This window comes from Eschscholzia californica, unplaced genomic scaffold, assembly GCF_041429995.1.
Source record: "Eschscholzia californica isolate CP2 unplaced genomic scaffold, dmEscCali1.0.p SCAF_1, whole genome shotgun sequence".
Taxonomy (NCBI): Eukaryota; Viridiplantae; Streptophyta; class Magnoliopsida; order Ranunculales; family Papaveraceae; genus Eschscholzia; species Eschscholzia californica.
This window is the reverse complement of record NW_028238198.1, coordinates 4,832,724-4,845,853: the sequence shown is the minus strand read 5'-3', so window position 1 is coordinate 4,845,853 and position 13,130 is coordinate 4,832,724. Positions and strand designations below refer to the sequence as shown.

Genomic DNA, 13,130 nt, shown 5'->3' with positions numbered 1-13,130 from the left:
AAATAAAGCTTGATCTGATCAAATAGCAAATGATTGATAGATTTGGATTCTGAATCACCATAAAAAGGAAATACATACAGATGAATTTGAATACATTGAGAACACAAATACAGTATTTTGGCAGTGTTTCATGCTGATATTCATGAGCATAACTATGATGACCTAATTTGGTCATCTTTCATCGAAAGACAAACTAAAGGAAGGATGAAATTTGTCCTTCCCAGGATAACTCACTTTAAGCTAAAACGTTACTTAATTTAGTCAATCGTCTGAAGAAGTTATCACCAAACCGAGATCTTTCTTCTTATGTACCTTTCGACAATGTCAGTGCTCATTCGAGATTTTTCAGGTTTGCTTGACGAATTCTTGGATTTCTCAAGCCTGCTATCTAAACTGTTTCTTGAAACCTCAGGCTTGTTGCTGACAACTTCAGATAGCTCCAACTTTCCACTTTCGGGAACTTTGTTCTCATCATTTGATTCCTTCTTTGTGTTATTCGAACTGCTATTTGGAGCCTTTGATTTACCAACAGCTGATACAAATTTCTTCATGTGTTTGATATATTCGACGTAAAGTTCAAGATTGCAATGACCACCACCGTTTACCCACAAAGGCTCGTACTTTTCCTTGCTAAGCTCCCAAAGATGTTTTCCGTGACTGCAATCAACAACTTCATCTGCTGTTCCCTGGAGAATGATACCGAAATCTCACTTAATTTTATTAACGACGATTCAGAGAAGAAATATGTTAATGGGTTGCTAAATACTCGTGACTCTTTGCGAGACCCGAGTTGCAGTTAATGACAATATACTGATGACACTTCCAAAATCACAACTTCCATGAATATTACAAAATCGGCGAAGAGGTTTAACAACCACAACAAAATAAGTACTTACGTGAATTACAAGAACAGGACAGGTCACCATGCCAATTTTGTCGATATTCTGGAAAAACTAGAAGATTAGCTGTCACTTCCATAACATCTACTCATCTCGACTTACGGAAATTGGTAAATATCGTTAACAAAAAGTGTACCTTGTAAATGTCAAACCAGTATGTCCGTTTTACGGGATACAATACTCTCAAACCAGAGAGAATGGGACTATGTAGAACTATGGCTCTTAAGTTTGATATTCGAGAAGCAAGGTCAAGAGTTGGACCACTTCCAACTGACTGACCATATAATATTATTTCCTCATCTTTAGCTCCGTATTGCTCTTTGACACATTTATATGCTGCTTCAATGTCTGCATATGTATTACATTCCGATGGCTGTTTCAAAAGAGAAACAGAAATATTAGAAGGGAGAATATCTCCTTCATTAATCCAAACGATTTAACACGTGGACTAAATAAACTGATCAAAAAAATAATGATATTTTAGTCACATCCTCCAAATTCATCTCAAACTGTCCAATTACAGAAATTGGATACATCGATCTTCAAGGTTAGTGAAACAAGATAGAATCTGATGCTTGGGTATACATGTCAATATCTGTAGAGTTATCAGTTTATCCGAGATTGACCTCGGATAAAAAGAAATCTGGATTGTAATATTAAAACATACTCCAAAAATAATCCTCATTGAATGCCTAAGGAGAAGAATAATTCAACCTATGAAATTCAGATGCTGACTGGGCAGGGTCACCCGATGATAGACGCTCCACGTCAGGCCTATGTGTGTTATTGGGACCCAATGTTATTAGCTAGACTTCGAAGACCCAACCAACGGTATCCAGGTCGTCAACCGAGGCCGAATACCGGACCTTGGCCCACACGGCTGCTGAGGTTGCTTGGATTCAAAACCTTTTGAAGGACCTTGGCCCACCCGGTTATTTTATGTGACAATATAAGTGCAACCTATCTTGCTGTGAATGCGGTTCTGCATTCATGTACGAAACATGCAGCCATCGATTTTCATTTCGTACGTGAAAGGGTCAACAATGGTCAACTTCGTGTTCATTACATTCCCGGCGATGACAATGTGGCTGATGCATTTACCAAAGGCCTCTCTACACCTCGTTTCAACATTTTACGTGACAAGCTTACTCTCGGAAACCGATGCTAAGCTTGAGGGGGGATATAAGTGTATATAACATAAATGTATTTCATTTATTTGTTAAAGGGTAGTTTAGTCCTTTCACTTGTAATGCTTTGTCTATATAATAGAAGTTGTTGCCCTTCTTTAGGGCATCTTGGCCTTTCCAATTACAGTAACTTTGAAGCCAATGGTATTCAAGAATCAGGTTTAAAATGGAAGAAACTTCCGTTCTATATGTAATGAAGAGAATGGAGTTTTAAGAATCCAACCTTTCCAGTCGATTGCCCATAGCCAGAGTAGTCATACCTACAAAAATCATTCATCAAACAGTCAAAGAAAAAACAGAAAAATATAAAAAAAAGACTACCTCAATTTTTTTGCTTTACTAAGAAAAGAATGTGCATGAGGAACCAATACGAAAAATTTGAAGTATAATCCAGAATGAATGGCGGCACGCTATAACAGATTAAACAACATGTAAAGTTTCCAAGAGAATATGGGGGACCAAGATAAGAGTAATTTTTATTGAATGAACGATGGTATAAAACACACAGATATGATAGGGTAAACGATGAACGAAGTAGTAGAATGCATCTAACATGCATGTAAATAACCGACCATGTAAATAAACCAAAAGAAACAAAAGGCTTGAAAACTCAGATTCTTAAAAAAGAATGGAGTCTAAAAAAGGAGTATTGGATTTAGCTACGAGCCTACGACACGTAGAAATCGAGATAATGGTGAACCACCAAAGTGACATTAGGTGACTCGTGCTGTTAACCAAGTGGCTGAAACTTCGTCTCAAAGACAAGTAGGTTACAAAAATGGCTACATCACCTTAGATATACTAGCACAGCTCCATATGGACCGAATTTAGACACAAAAAACAGCATGCGAAAAAATGACAATTAAATGGTATCTACTTCAATATAGCAAAAAGCCCCCTGCTGCATTGTCACTTTTCTCCACATGGTTAAAAGTCAAATGTGTTCCTTCTAAGTTCTAATTGCCAAACATTTTCTTAACGATCAATAAAAAGAACTTGGCAAGATCTAGTGAAGTTCAAAACTTAATGTAACGATTCCATGGAATGATGGAAACTCACTGAATTTTTTAACTGTAGAATCTTCCCCAAATCGTGCATTAAAAACTACTACGAAACTGATTCCCACTTAAATACTTAATGATATGTTATTCGAATAAAAAGTATATAATGCTAAACAACTCTAATTTGATGCTTAACAAGCTACTTTTTAAGTTTTTTGGTGTTAATCTTGCCAAAGATGTTTCTTATTAATCTAAAAAACTTTTCGAGAAATTCTTTGATGGAAACTCACATGCAGCATCTCCATTAATTCTTGCATCTCCAAAGTCAAATTTATCAACCTAACCCTAACAACTCATAATTGTTAACAAAAAGTGCCAATAATAGAACAGAATCCCTAAAAGCAAAGTGGGAAATGAATTTAATCACAACAAACATCATAACTAATACAAGTACCAATTAGATCCCAAAAACAAAACCCTTATTAAGTACTACTATTATACCAAAAACATGTAAAATTTCAATTCCAGATTCTACTAATAAATATACCAAACAAAATCAGAAAACATAATAATAACCCAAGTCAAAAGCTATCTAAACCCTAATCTATTCACAACCCACATCTCAAATCAAATCTTTAACCTAATAATAAGCTTAAAGGAGTATTACCCTAATAGATTGATACGGAGACGAAGGCTTAATTCGAGGAATAGCTCAAACATTTGACCAATATCAGCTGCATTACCATGAGAATAAAGAAGAGTAGCAGTTGCCTTTGGATGCTTAAAATAAACGGCTACGATTTCATTTCCTCTTTTTGTACGAAGTTTCAAGATATCAACGTTATCTCGTTTAGGAACATCAGGTATTAGAAATTTACCAGTTGAAGATTCATCAGAGATGACAGTGTATGAAGGAGGAGTTGGAGGGAAAAAAGCAAATTTTGATGCTATTGATGAAGTAACTCCACCCATCTTCTTCTTATCATCTCACTTGAGATTAATTTATTTGATTCATAAATGAAGAAACAGAAAAAACCCTTTGAGGGTTTTGATCTTCAGAAGAGAAAAAAAGTAGAGATCTTGGTTTCTCAGAAACTGTATAATCTGGAACAAATTTTTTTCGTTTTCCTTTTTTGGTTTGTGTTTTGGGGTTTGAAAGTTTGAAGGTATTATTTTGAGAGAGAGAGAGAGAGAGAGAGGATGGTGATTGGTGGGTCAGGTAATGTTATTGGGGAGTAGTGGAAGGTGGGGGAGAGAGTGGACTTGTTATGTCTCTTTCTAGTTACCAAGCAAAGAAAGGAGGGGTTTGTTAATGGTTGTTGTTTTGGGGAAAAACAATTTAGGCTACTAATTCTTTTGGGGCGGAAAAACTGACTTGCTTTTTTTCTCCAAAACTTCACCCTTCTCCGTACTGATACGGTCGACTTTCAACAAAAAAAATACTGGTGTCGTCCACAGAGAATCGTCGGTGGGTTTACTAACGGCGAATTTCACTGGAATCTATTTTTTCTCTCGTTCCTCTACTCACCATCGTCACCACTATCTTCGTTTATTTCTCTCTCCCTTGTAAACTTTGGGCCTTGTACTTTACGAATGGGCCTAATACGTACAAGTCCAATAGTATGTCCCATCCAATTAACCCATCAAGTATTGGGCTTAGGAAACTCTATATCTAGTTCAAGAATGAGTTGTGTTGTCATGTTGTCTTGACACCTTATGGACTTGGTGTTTGACACATAAGATGAACTTGCCTTGTTGTCTTTACACCTCATGGTTTGTTGTCTTGACACATGGAATGTTTGACACCTATATGAACACAACTTGTTGTGTTAGGCAAGACAAAATGCAATGATGGAAATGCATTTTGTTGTAGTATAAATAGGAGATAGTAATGGATAGAAAATATGCTCTTGCTCATACAAGTTCAAGCTAGAATTTCCATCTCTATAGGATTGAAGAAAAGAAGAGGAAAGAGTATACTTGTTCATCTTTAATCAAAGAAGAAGCTTATCATCTATTTTCTAAACACTACATGGAGAAAGGTAAACTACTTATCAAGAACTTCAAGTTTCATTTAAAGATAAAATATTATTGTGATGAACATGATGTCTCTAGATCATTTTATGTCATGGGAAGAATTTTTCGGTTACATGTTTTATCCCATGAACTCATTGTATATGTATATACGTTTGTATAACATGTGGTATCAGAGCATAGGGTGTAGATGTTCATGTTTGTCCAAAATCTTTATTGAATTTGAATTGTTCTTGACAAGAGTTTGTATTATTGGACTCATATAGTCATTGGTTTTGTAGTTAGATGAGAACACTAATGAATCTTTGATTTCATTTATGTATTATGAATATGTTATTATGGAATAAGAGCTGGTGGCTACCACTCGATGGTCGTGGCAACGATCATACATGCTAATTGAAAGAGATGGTGGTTACCACTCTAATGGTCGTGGCAACGATCATATATGCTAATTGAAAGAGATGGTGGTTACCACTCGATGATTGTGGCAACGATCATCTATTAAATGATAGGGATGGTGGCTACCACCCTAGTAGGCATGGTCGTGGTTACGACTGAATTCTATACCGAAGTTTTGGTATAACTTTAAGAAAGCATAAGGATAATTAAATAGTGACCATGATATGTATAATCAGTAAGAATGTCACCAAAGTGACTTATGAAGTAAGGATACATATCAATAATGGCTCACATTATTGTAATATTTTATGCGATGAAACGGTTCATATAATTGCATTATACGATTCTTTTAATAAATAATTTGTCCAAAGATGATTTATAAGTTAAAAGGATTGTAGACTAGAAATGAAAGGTATCATCTAAAATTAGTTTATGTTGCCCAAAGGTCATAAACATTTTAAGGTTAGATGATACACTAATGGACTTGTTTATATATAAAAGGTATCATCTAAAAATTAGTTTGTGTTGCCCAAAGGTCATAAACATTTTTTAGGTTAGGTGATGTACCAATGAATTTCTTTATACATAAAATAATTAATGTTATGTATGTCTTAATTTAATCCCAAAGGAGAAATTTTGATATATAGTTCATGTGCTTATGATTTGGTTATGTTTGTAGTATCTGCGCCTATATCTCTTCACTCGCAAGCTGCGTCTGTTCCAATCTTTACCGGATCAAATTTTTCAGAATGGAACGAACATATCAAGTTCACGTTAGGTGTACTTGATTTAGATCGTGCCTTAATGTCTGATAAACCTGCTACTCTAACTGCGTCAAGTAGCACTGATGAAAAGAATAAATTTGATGTCTGGGAAAAATCGAACAGACTTAGTATGATGTTCATGCGAATGACTATTGCGAGCAACATAAGAACATCTCTTCCTCAAATTGATAATGCTAAAGAATCGTGCAGCTGATAAGTCTCTAGCTGGCACATTAATGGCTCAACTTACCACCATAAAGTATGACGGTGTAAAAGGAATGCAGAAGCATTTGATCGAGATGACTAACATTGCAGCAAGATTAAATGGACTTGGAATGAACGTAGAAGAACCTTTTCTAGTTCGCTTCATTATGAATTCCTTGTCTCCTCAATATGGTACATTCCAAATGAATTACAATTCTCTTAAAGAACAATGGAATGTGAATGAACTATCAAGTATGTTAGTTCAGGAGGAAACAAGGTTGAGGCAACAAGAAAGTTTTTCTACTAATCTTGTAGCTCAAGAAGTTAGAGGAAAGAAATGGAAACCCAAGAAAGGTAAGAAAGTCATTCCACCAAAGAACACTGGACCTGCTTTAGGTCCTCAGGCCCAGATACGAAAGAAGGACAAATTCATATGTCATTTCTGTAGAAAGTTTGGACACTTTCAGGCTGATTGTCCAAAACGTAAGGCTTGGTTCGAAAAGAAAGGTGAGCAAATAGCTCTTGTATGTTTCGAATCGAATCTTATTGAAATTCCTTCTAATACTTGGTGGCTTAATACGGGGGCTAATGTTCATATTTCTAAAACGATGCAGGGATACCTTTCAAGTCGAACCCCAAGTCAGAATGAACGTTTTATCCTAATGGCAAACCAGACTCCTTCTGAAGTTATATCTATAGGAACTTACCGTTTGAAACTAGATACTGGTTGTTTTTTAGATTTGTATAATACCCTTTTTGTACCAACCGTATCTCGTAATCTAGTTTCCATGTTTCAACTGGATATTTTAGGGTATAAGCTATCTTTGGGTAACCAATGTTTTGATTTGTACAAAAATAATCGACTTTTTGGTTGTGGTGTTGTATATGACAAGCTTTATAAAATTAGTCTTGATGATCACTTTGCAAAATCTCTTTTAAACCTGCATCCTAATGTAAATTTTGGAATTGAACATAGTATAACTAATGAGAACTCTAGCAACTTGTGGCATAAAAGATTGGGGCATGTCTCCAAGGAAAGAATTATGAGATTAGTGTAGGTCGAAATACTTCCGAACTTAGACTTCACTGATTTTGGGATTTGTGTTGATTGTATAAAAGGAAAAACAACAACACAATCCAAGAAAGGAGCCACAAGGAGCAAAGAACTTCTTGAGATCATCCATACTGATATTTGTGGACCTTTCTCTACTTCATGCATTAGTGGAGAACAATATTTTATCAACTTCATAGATGATTTTTCACGTTATGGATATGTCTACTTGTTACATGATAAATCTCAGGCTGTGAATGTTGTTGAGATTTTTATCACTGAGGTAGAAAGACAATTAGACAGAAAGGTGAAAATCATCAGATCGGATCGAGGTGGTGAATATTATGGAAGGTATGACGAATCAGGACAACATCCTGGTCCGTTTGCTAAACTCTTAGAAAAGCTTGGCATTTGTGCACAGTATACAATGCCAGGAACACCTCAGCAGAATGGTGTAGCTGAAAGGCGTAATAGAACTCTAATGGATATGGTTAGGAGTATGATGAGCAACTCTACTTTACCCATTATGTTATGGGTGAAGCCCTTAAAACTGTTGTGTATGTCTTAAACCGAGTTCCTAGTAAGTCAGTTCCAAAAACTCCTTTTGAGTTGTGGACTGGAAGGAAACCTAGTTTAAGACACTTTCGTGTTTGGGGTTGCGCAGCGGAAGCCAGAATCTATAACCCTCAAGAAAAGAAATTGGATTCTAGAACCATTAGCGGGTTCTTTATTGGGTATCCTGAAAAATCTATGGGATATAGATTCTATTGCCCTAACCATACCACAAGAATTGTTGAAACTGGTAATGCCAAATTCCTTGAGACTCATGACACTAGTGGGAGTACTGAATCACGAAATGTAATTATTGACGAAGTAAGGGTAACAGTTCCCATACCCTTATCTTCAGAAAAGGTTCCTATCGAAAATTGTCATCCCGGTGATAATGAACAACAAGTCAATAGCCCACCAGTTCATGATCCAGTAGAATTACGCAGGTCTTAGAGAATAAGAAAACCTGCTATCTCTTCTGACTATCTGATATACCTCCAGGAATTTGAAAATGACATCGGGACAAACAAAGAAGATCCAGTTTCATTTTCGCATGCAATGGAAAGTAATGATTCTTCTAAATGGATTGATGCAATGAATGAAGAGTTAAAATCAATGACACAAAACAAAGTCTGGGATTTGGTTCAATTACCTGAAGGATGTAAGAAAATCGGGTGTAAATGGGTCTTTAAGACCAAGATCGACTCTAAAGGTAAAATTGAACGTTATAAGGCCAGACTTGTAGCAAAAGGTTTCACTCAGAAAGAAGGCATTGATTATCATGATACTTTTTCGCCTGTATCTAGAAAAGACTCATTTAGAATTATTATGGCATTGGTGGCTCATTACAATTTGGAGCTTCACCAAATGGATGTGAAAACCGCTTTTCTGAATGGGAGTTTAGAGGAAGAGGTCTACATGGAGCAGCCAGAGGGCTACACTGAAAGAGGGATTGAACATTTGGTGTGTAAATTGAATAAGTCAATATATGGACTTAAGCAAGCTTCTCGACAATGATTTCTGAAGTTTAATGACACCATTGTGACCTTCGGATTTAAAGAAAACATTGTTGATCAATGTATATATCAGAAGGTCAGTGGGAGTAAGTTCATATGTTTGATTTTGTATGTTGATGATATCCTTCTTGCCACTAATGATCTTGGTTTATTATATGAGACCAAGAAATTTCTTTCTAATAACTTTGAAATGAAAGATATGAATGAGGCAAAATTTGTTATCGGAATAGAAATATTTCGAGATCGAGAACGAGGCATTTTGGGATTGTCTCAGAAAAGTTATATTGAAAGAGTTTCAGAAAGATTTGGCATGAAAGATTGTTCACCAACTGAAACACCTATACAGAAAGGTGATAAGTTCAACCTTATGCAATGTCCCAAGAATGAATTTGAAAGAAAATGAATGGAAAACATTCCTTATGCTTCTGCAGTAGGGAGTCTTATGTATGCGCAGATTTGTACCCGTCCTGACATCAGCTTTGTGGTGGGTATGCTTGGTCGTTACCAAAGTAACCCAGGAATGGCTCACTGGAAAGCAGCAAAGAAGGTGATGCGGTACTTACAAGGAACCAAGGACTATAAGCTTATTTTCAGAAGAACAGACAATCTGGAAGTGATAGGTTATTCAGACTCCGACTTTGCAGGGTGCTCTGACAGTAGAAAATCCACGTCTGGATATGTGTTTCTCTTAGCCGGAGGAACTATTTCGTGGAGAAGCATTAAGCAGAGTATTTATGCGTCGTGCACAATGGAGGCTGAGTTTGTGGCATGTTATGAAGCCACAATTCATGTTTTATGGCTGCGGAATTTTATCTCAGGGCTTGGAATCGTCGACTCTATTGCCAGACCGCTGAGAATTTATTGTGATAATAGTGCTGCAGTCTTCTTCTCTAAGAATGATAAGTATTCTAGTTCTCGAGGGAGCAAACACCTTGAGCTCAAATATCTTATTGTCAAAGAGGAGGTCAGGAAACATACAGTGATTGTAGAACATATAAGTACTATGCTTATGGTTGCAGATCCATTAACTAAAGGATTGATAGCTAAGACATTTAAGGAACATGTTGCAACTATGGGTCTTAGTTATCTTTGTAACGTTATGGATTGAATGGACATATTAGTTTCTACAAACACTATAGAGATCTCATAATACTATGTTTCCTTATTCCTGCTTACTCAAGTGTACATAATAGAATTGAGTTGAAAAGTTACAGGAATAGTCTTGCCAAGACTGAAACTGTCTTGGAAGACATTCGAGCTATAAGAAACAAAATCAATTATGTGAATGATTTTGTATCTAATCTCCTTATGATCATCATATAAGGTGAGTTCTAATGTTGTGGTACATGGAAGGAAATATATCGCTTTAAGATGTATAACCGCTATGACTCACATTAGTAACTTACTTGTTATGGTACACTAGATTCAGATTGAGTTTCTTAAATGCACGCATAATTGTTTAAACCCTTAATCGATTTGCAATGATAGTTTCTTGCAAAAATATGATTTCAATTGTATGGGCCAAGTGGGAGAATGTAAACTTTGGGCCTTGTACTTTACGAATGGGCCTAATACGTACAAGCCCAATAGTATGTCCCATCCAATTAACCCATTAAGTATTGGGCTTAGGAAACTCTATATCTAGTTCAAGAATGAGTTGTGTTGTCATGTTGTCTTGACACCTTATGGACTTGGTGTTTGACACATAAGATGAACTTGCCTTGTTGTCTTTACACCTCATGGTTTGTTGTCTTGACACATGGAATGTTTGACACCAATATGAACACAACTTGTTGTGGTAGGCAAGACAAAATGCAATGATGGAAATGCATTTTGTTGTAGTATAAATAGGAGATAGTAATGGATGGAAAATATGCTCTTGCTCATACAAGTTCAAGCTAGAATTTCCATCTCTATAGGCTTGAAGAAAAGAAGAGGAAAGAGTATACTTGTTCATCTTTAATCAAAGAAGAAGCTTATCATCTATTTTCTAAACACTACATGGAGAAAGGTAAACTACTTATCAAGAACTTCAAGTTTCATTTAAAGATAAAATATTATTGTGATGAACATGATGTCTCTAGATCATTTTATGTCATGGGAAGAATTTTTCGGTTACATGTTTTATCCCATGAACTCATTGTATATGTATATATGTTTGTATAACATCCCCCCTTCCTATCTCTCTTCTTGCGAAGGGGAAAACCCTTTCGCTATAATTTTTTTCTTGATTTTTTGAAAAAAGATTCTGCCGAAAGAGAGTCCAGATGAAAATTTCAACAAAGTGATATCTAGACGATGATTCTAGTAAAGATAGAGAGGGGGATTCTGATATAGAGCAGTAGAGAGAGAGAGAGAGATGGAAATGGGTAGAGGACTACATGTGTCAGTGATGGTGGTAGTAATGGTTAGGAGTGGTGGTCAGCGGAGAGGTGAAGAAAATATTCATTGGCAATAGCCATTTACCCGCACAACTTTTGTCAATGTAAAGAGACGAAATGGCGGTAGAAGCTTAGGTCAACAAAAGACAAACAAATTATATTTTTTTACCATCGAATTTTGTGTTTTGGAATTTCTTTGCTTTCTCAAAACAAAAGGCTTTGTGAATTTGTGTCTCAGGAAAAGTAGTAATGGACTTCTTTCTTTTCTTTGGGTATTGTAACAAATGTTAAGAGTTCTTTAACTTTCTCTCAATACTATACAATTTACATTTTTTAGGAATACTACTATACTACTATACTTTTTAGGAATACTACTATACTATTTAGTATTTGCCCTGAAGAGTTTTTTGAGGAGAGAGAAGCTTCACGGTGACGTAAGCCCTTCTCCCATTTCCACTCTCAACCGAGTAGTTCCAGTCAAAAAACCCTAAGCTCATCTCCATCAACACTCAGATCCATCTTGGAAATTACCAAAATCCATCTTGAAAATATCTCTAACATCCTATATTAATTACGGCAGAGAACAATCCACACTATTACGACCGGTGATTAGCTATCTCCCCAATCGATTCTGGCGCAACTCCCAGCAACCTCATTATTACATGCATGCAGTCTTACTCGTCTCAAGAAGGCACCAAGCTAGTTGGTAGAGCATCAGTTCGAGGTTTCATTCAAAGCAGGCGAGCTGCTGGCCCGAGAAGAAATCTCCCACGCTTAAGATTGCATTAAAGGTACGTCATCACTGCACCTCTTCGTCTTCTTTGTCTTTACTGCTTTCTCTCTCATTTTCTTCCTTTTATTGGTTGGATTCCTTGTCGTTTCGGTTTTCTGAGTTTCTTTGCGCTTTCTCTCTCTGCTTTCTGAGTTGTATAGTGTCTCTCCGGTATGTCAATCGTCTTGTCCGACGAGTAGACTAGACGGGTGGTTGGCTCCAACCAATCCTTGAGCATGCATGGTGATTATGGTCTGGTTTTTTCTCCTTGGGGCTCTTCACTTCTCCTCCTTTTTAAACCCTAACCTAGTCCTCTTCCAAACCACACTCTTCATTCTCTTACCTTTCTCTGTTCTTCCTATTCACGCCAGACACTCTCTTCCATTCTCTTTCACAATTTTAATGGCGACCCACTTTGTTGTCTCCCCCAGAGGCCACCTATCACTCCGTAACCAAAAACCTTCCATCAACCATGAACTTCAAGAAACCTCCCAAGGATTTGTAGCAAGGTGGTGCTGTCCTGAAGAAGCATCCCTTGCTCAAATCAGGAGAATGTTGTTTCCCCTATCGGTGTTCTTTAGAGATTGTTACTATTCACCAGTGGATGGTCCGGTCAACACCTTCCTCATCAAACCCAAAAGTCTTTTAGTCGCGTCCTTAATACTATCAATGCTGGTCGACCATGGATTATGAGGGGTAGGCTCTTGGTGCTTAAGCTAGTGGAATTTCCACTTAATGAAGATGTGGATGATTTGTTCTTTGAGCCGATGTGGTGCACGCTCTATAAACTACCACTAGCCATCCAAAACAAGGAAGACCTAGATGTTATTTTTGAGAGGATGGGAAAAATTATTGAAATTAAACCTAGGAGCC

The 13,130-nt window shown here is 36.7% G+C and overlaps 1 protein-coding gene and 1 pseudogene across 1 annotated transcript; one reads left to right on the top strand and one right to left on the bottom strand.

The window, feature by feature from the left end:
• Positions 1 to 15: 15 nt before the first annotated feature.
• On the bottom strand, positions 16 to 4,384 carry LOC147563467 (uncharacterized). Its single transcript, XM_086638188.1, has 5 exons — positions 3,755 to 4,384; positions 2,310 to 2,346; positions 1,036 to 1,272; positions 897 to 944; positions 16 to 686 (listed from the first exon to the last, which is right to left on the bottom strand). The coding sequence occupies exons 1-5, from the start codon at positions 4,057 to 4,059 to the stop codon at positions 282 to 284; spliced, it is 1,032 nt and encodes a 343-aa protein (XP_086494314.1). The 5' UTR covers positions 4,060 to 4,384; the 3' UTR covers positions 16 to 281.
• A 5,210-nt stretch (positions 4,385 to 9,594) lies between these two features.
• Positions 9,595 to 10,240, top strand: LOC147563466 (secreted RxLR effector protein 161 pseudogene; annotated as a pseudogene).
• The last annotated feature ends 2,890 nt before the right edge of the window (positions 10,241 to 13,130 follow it).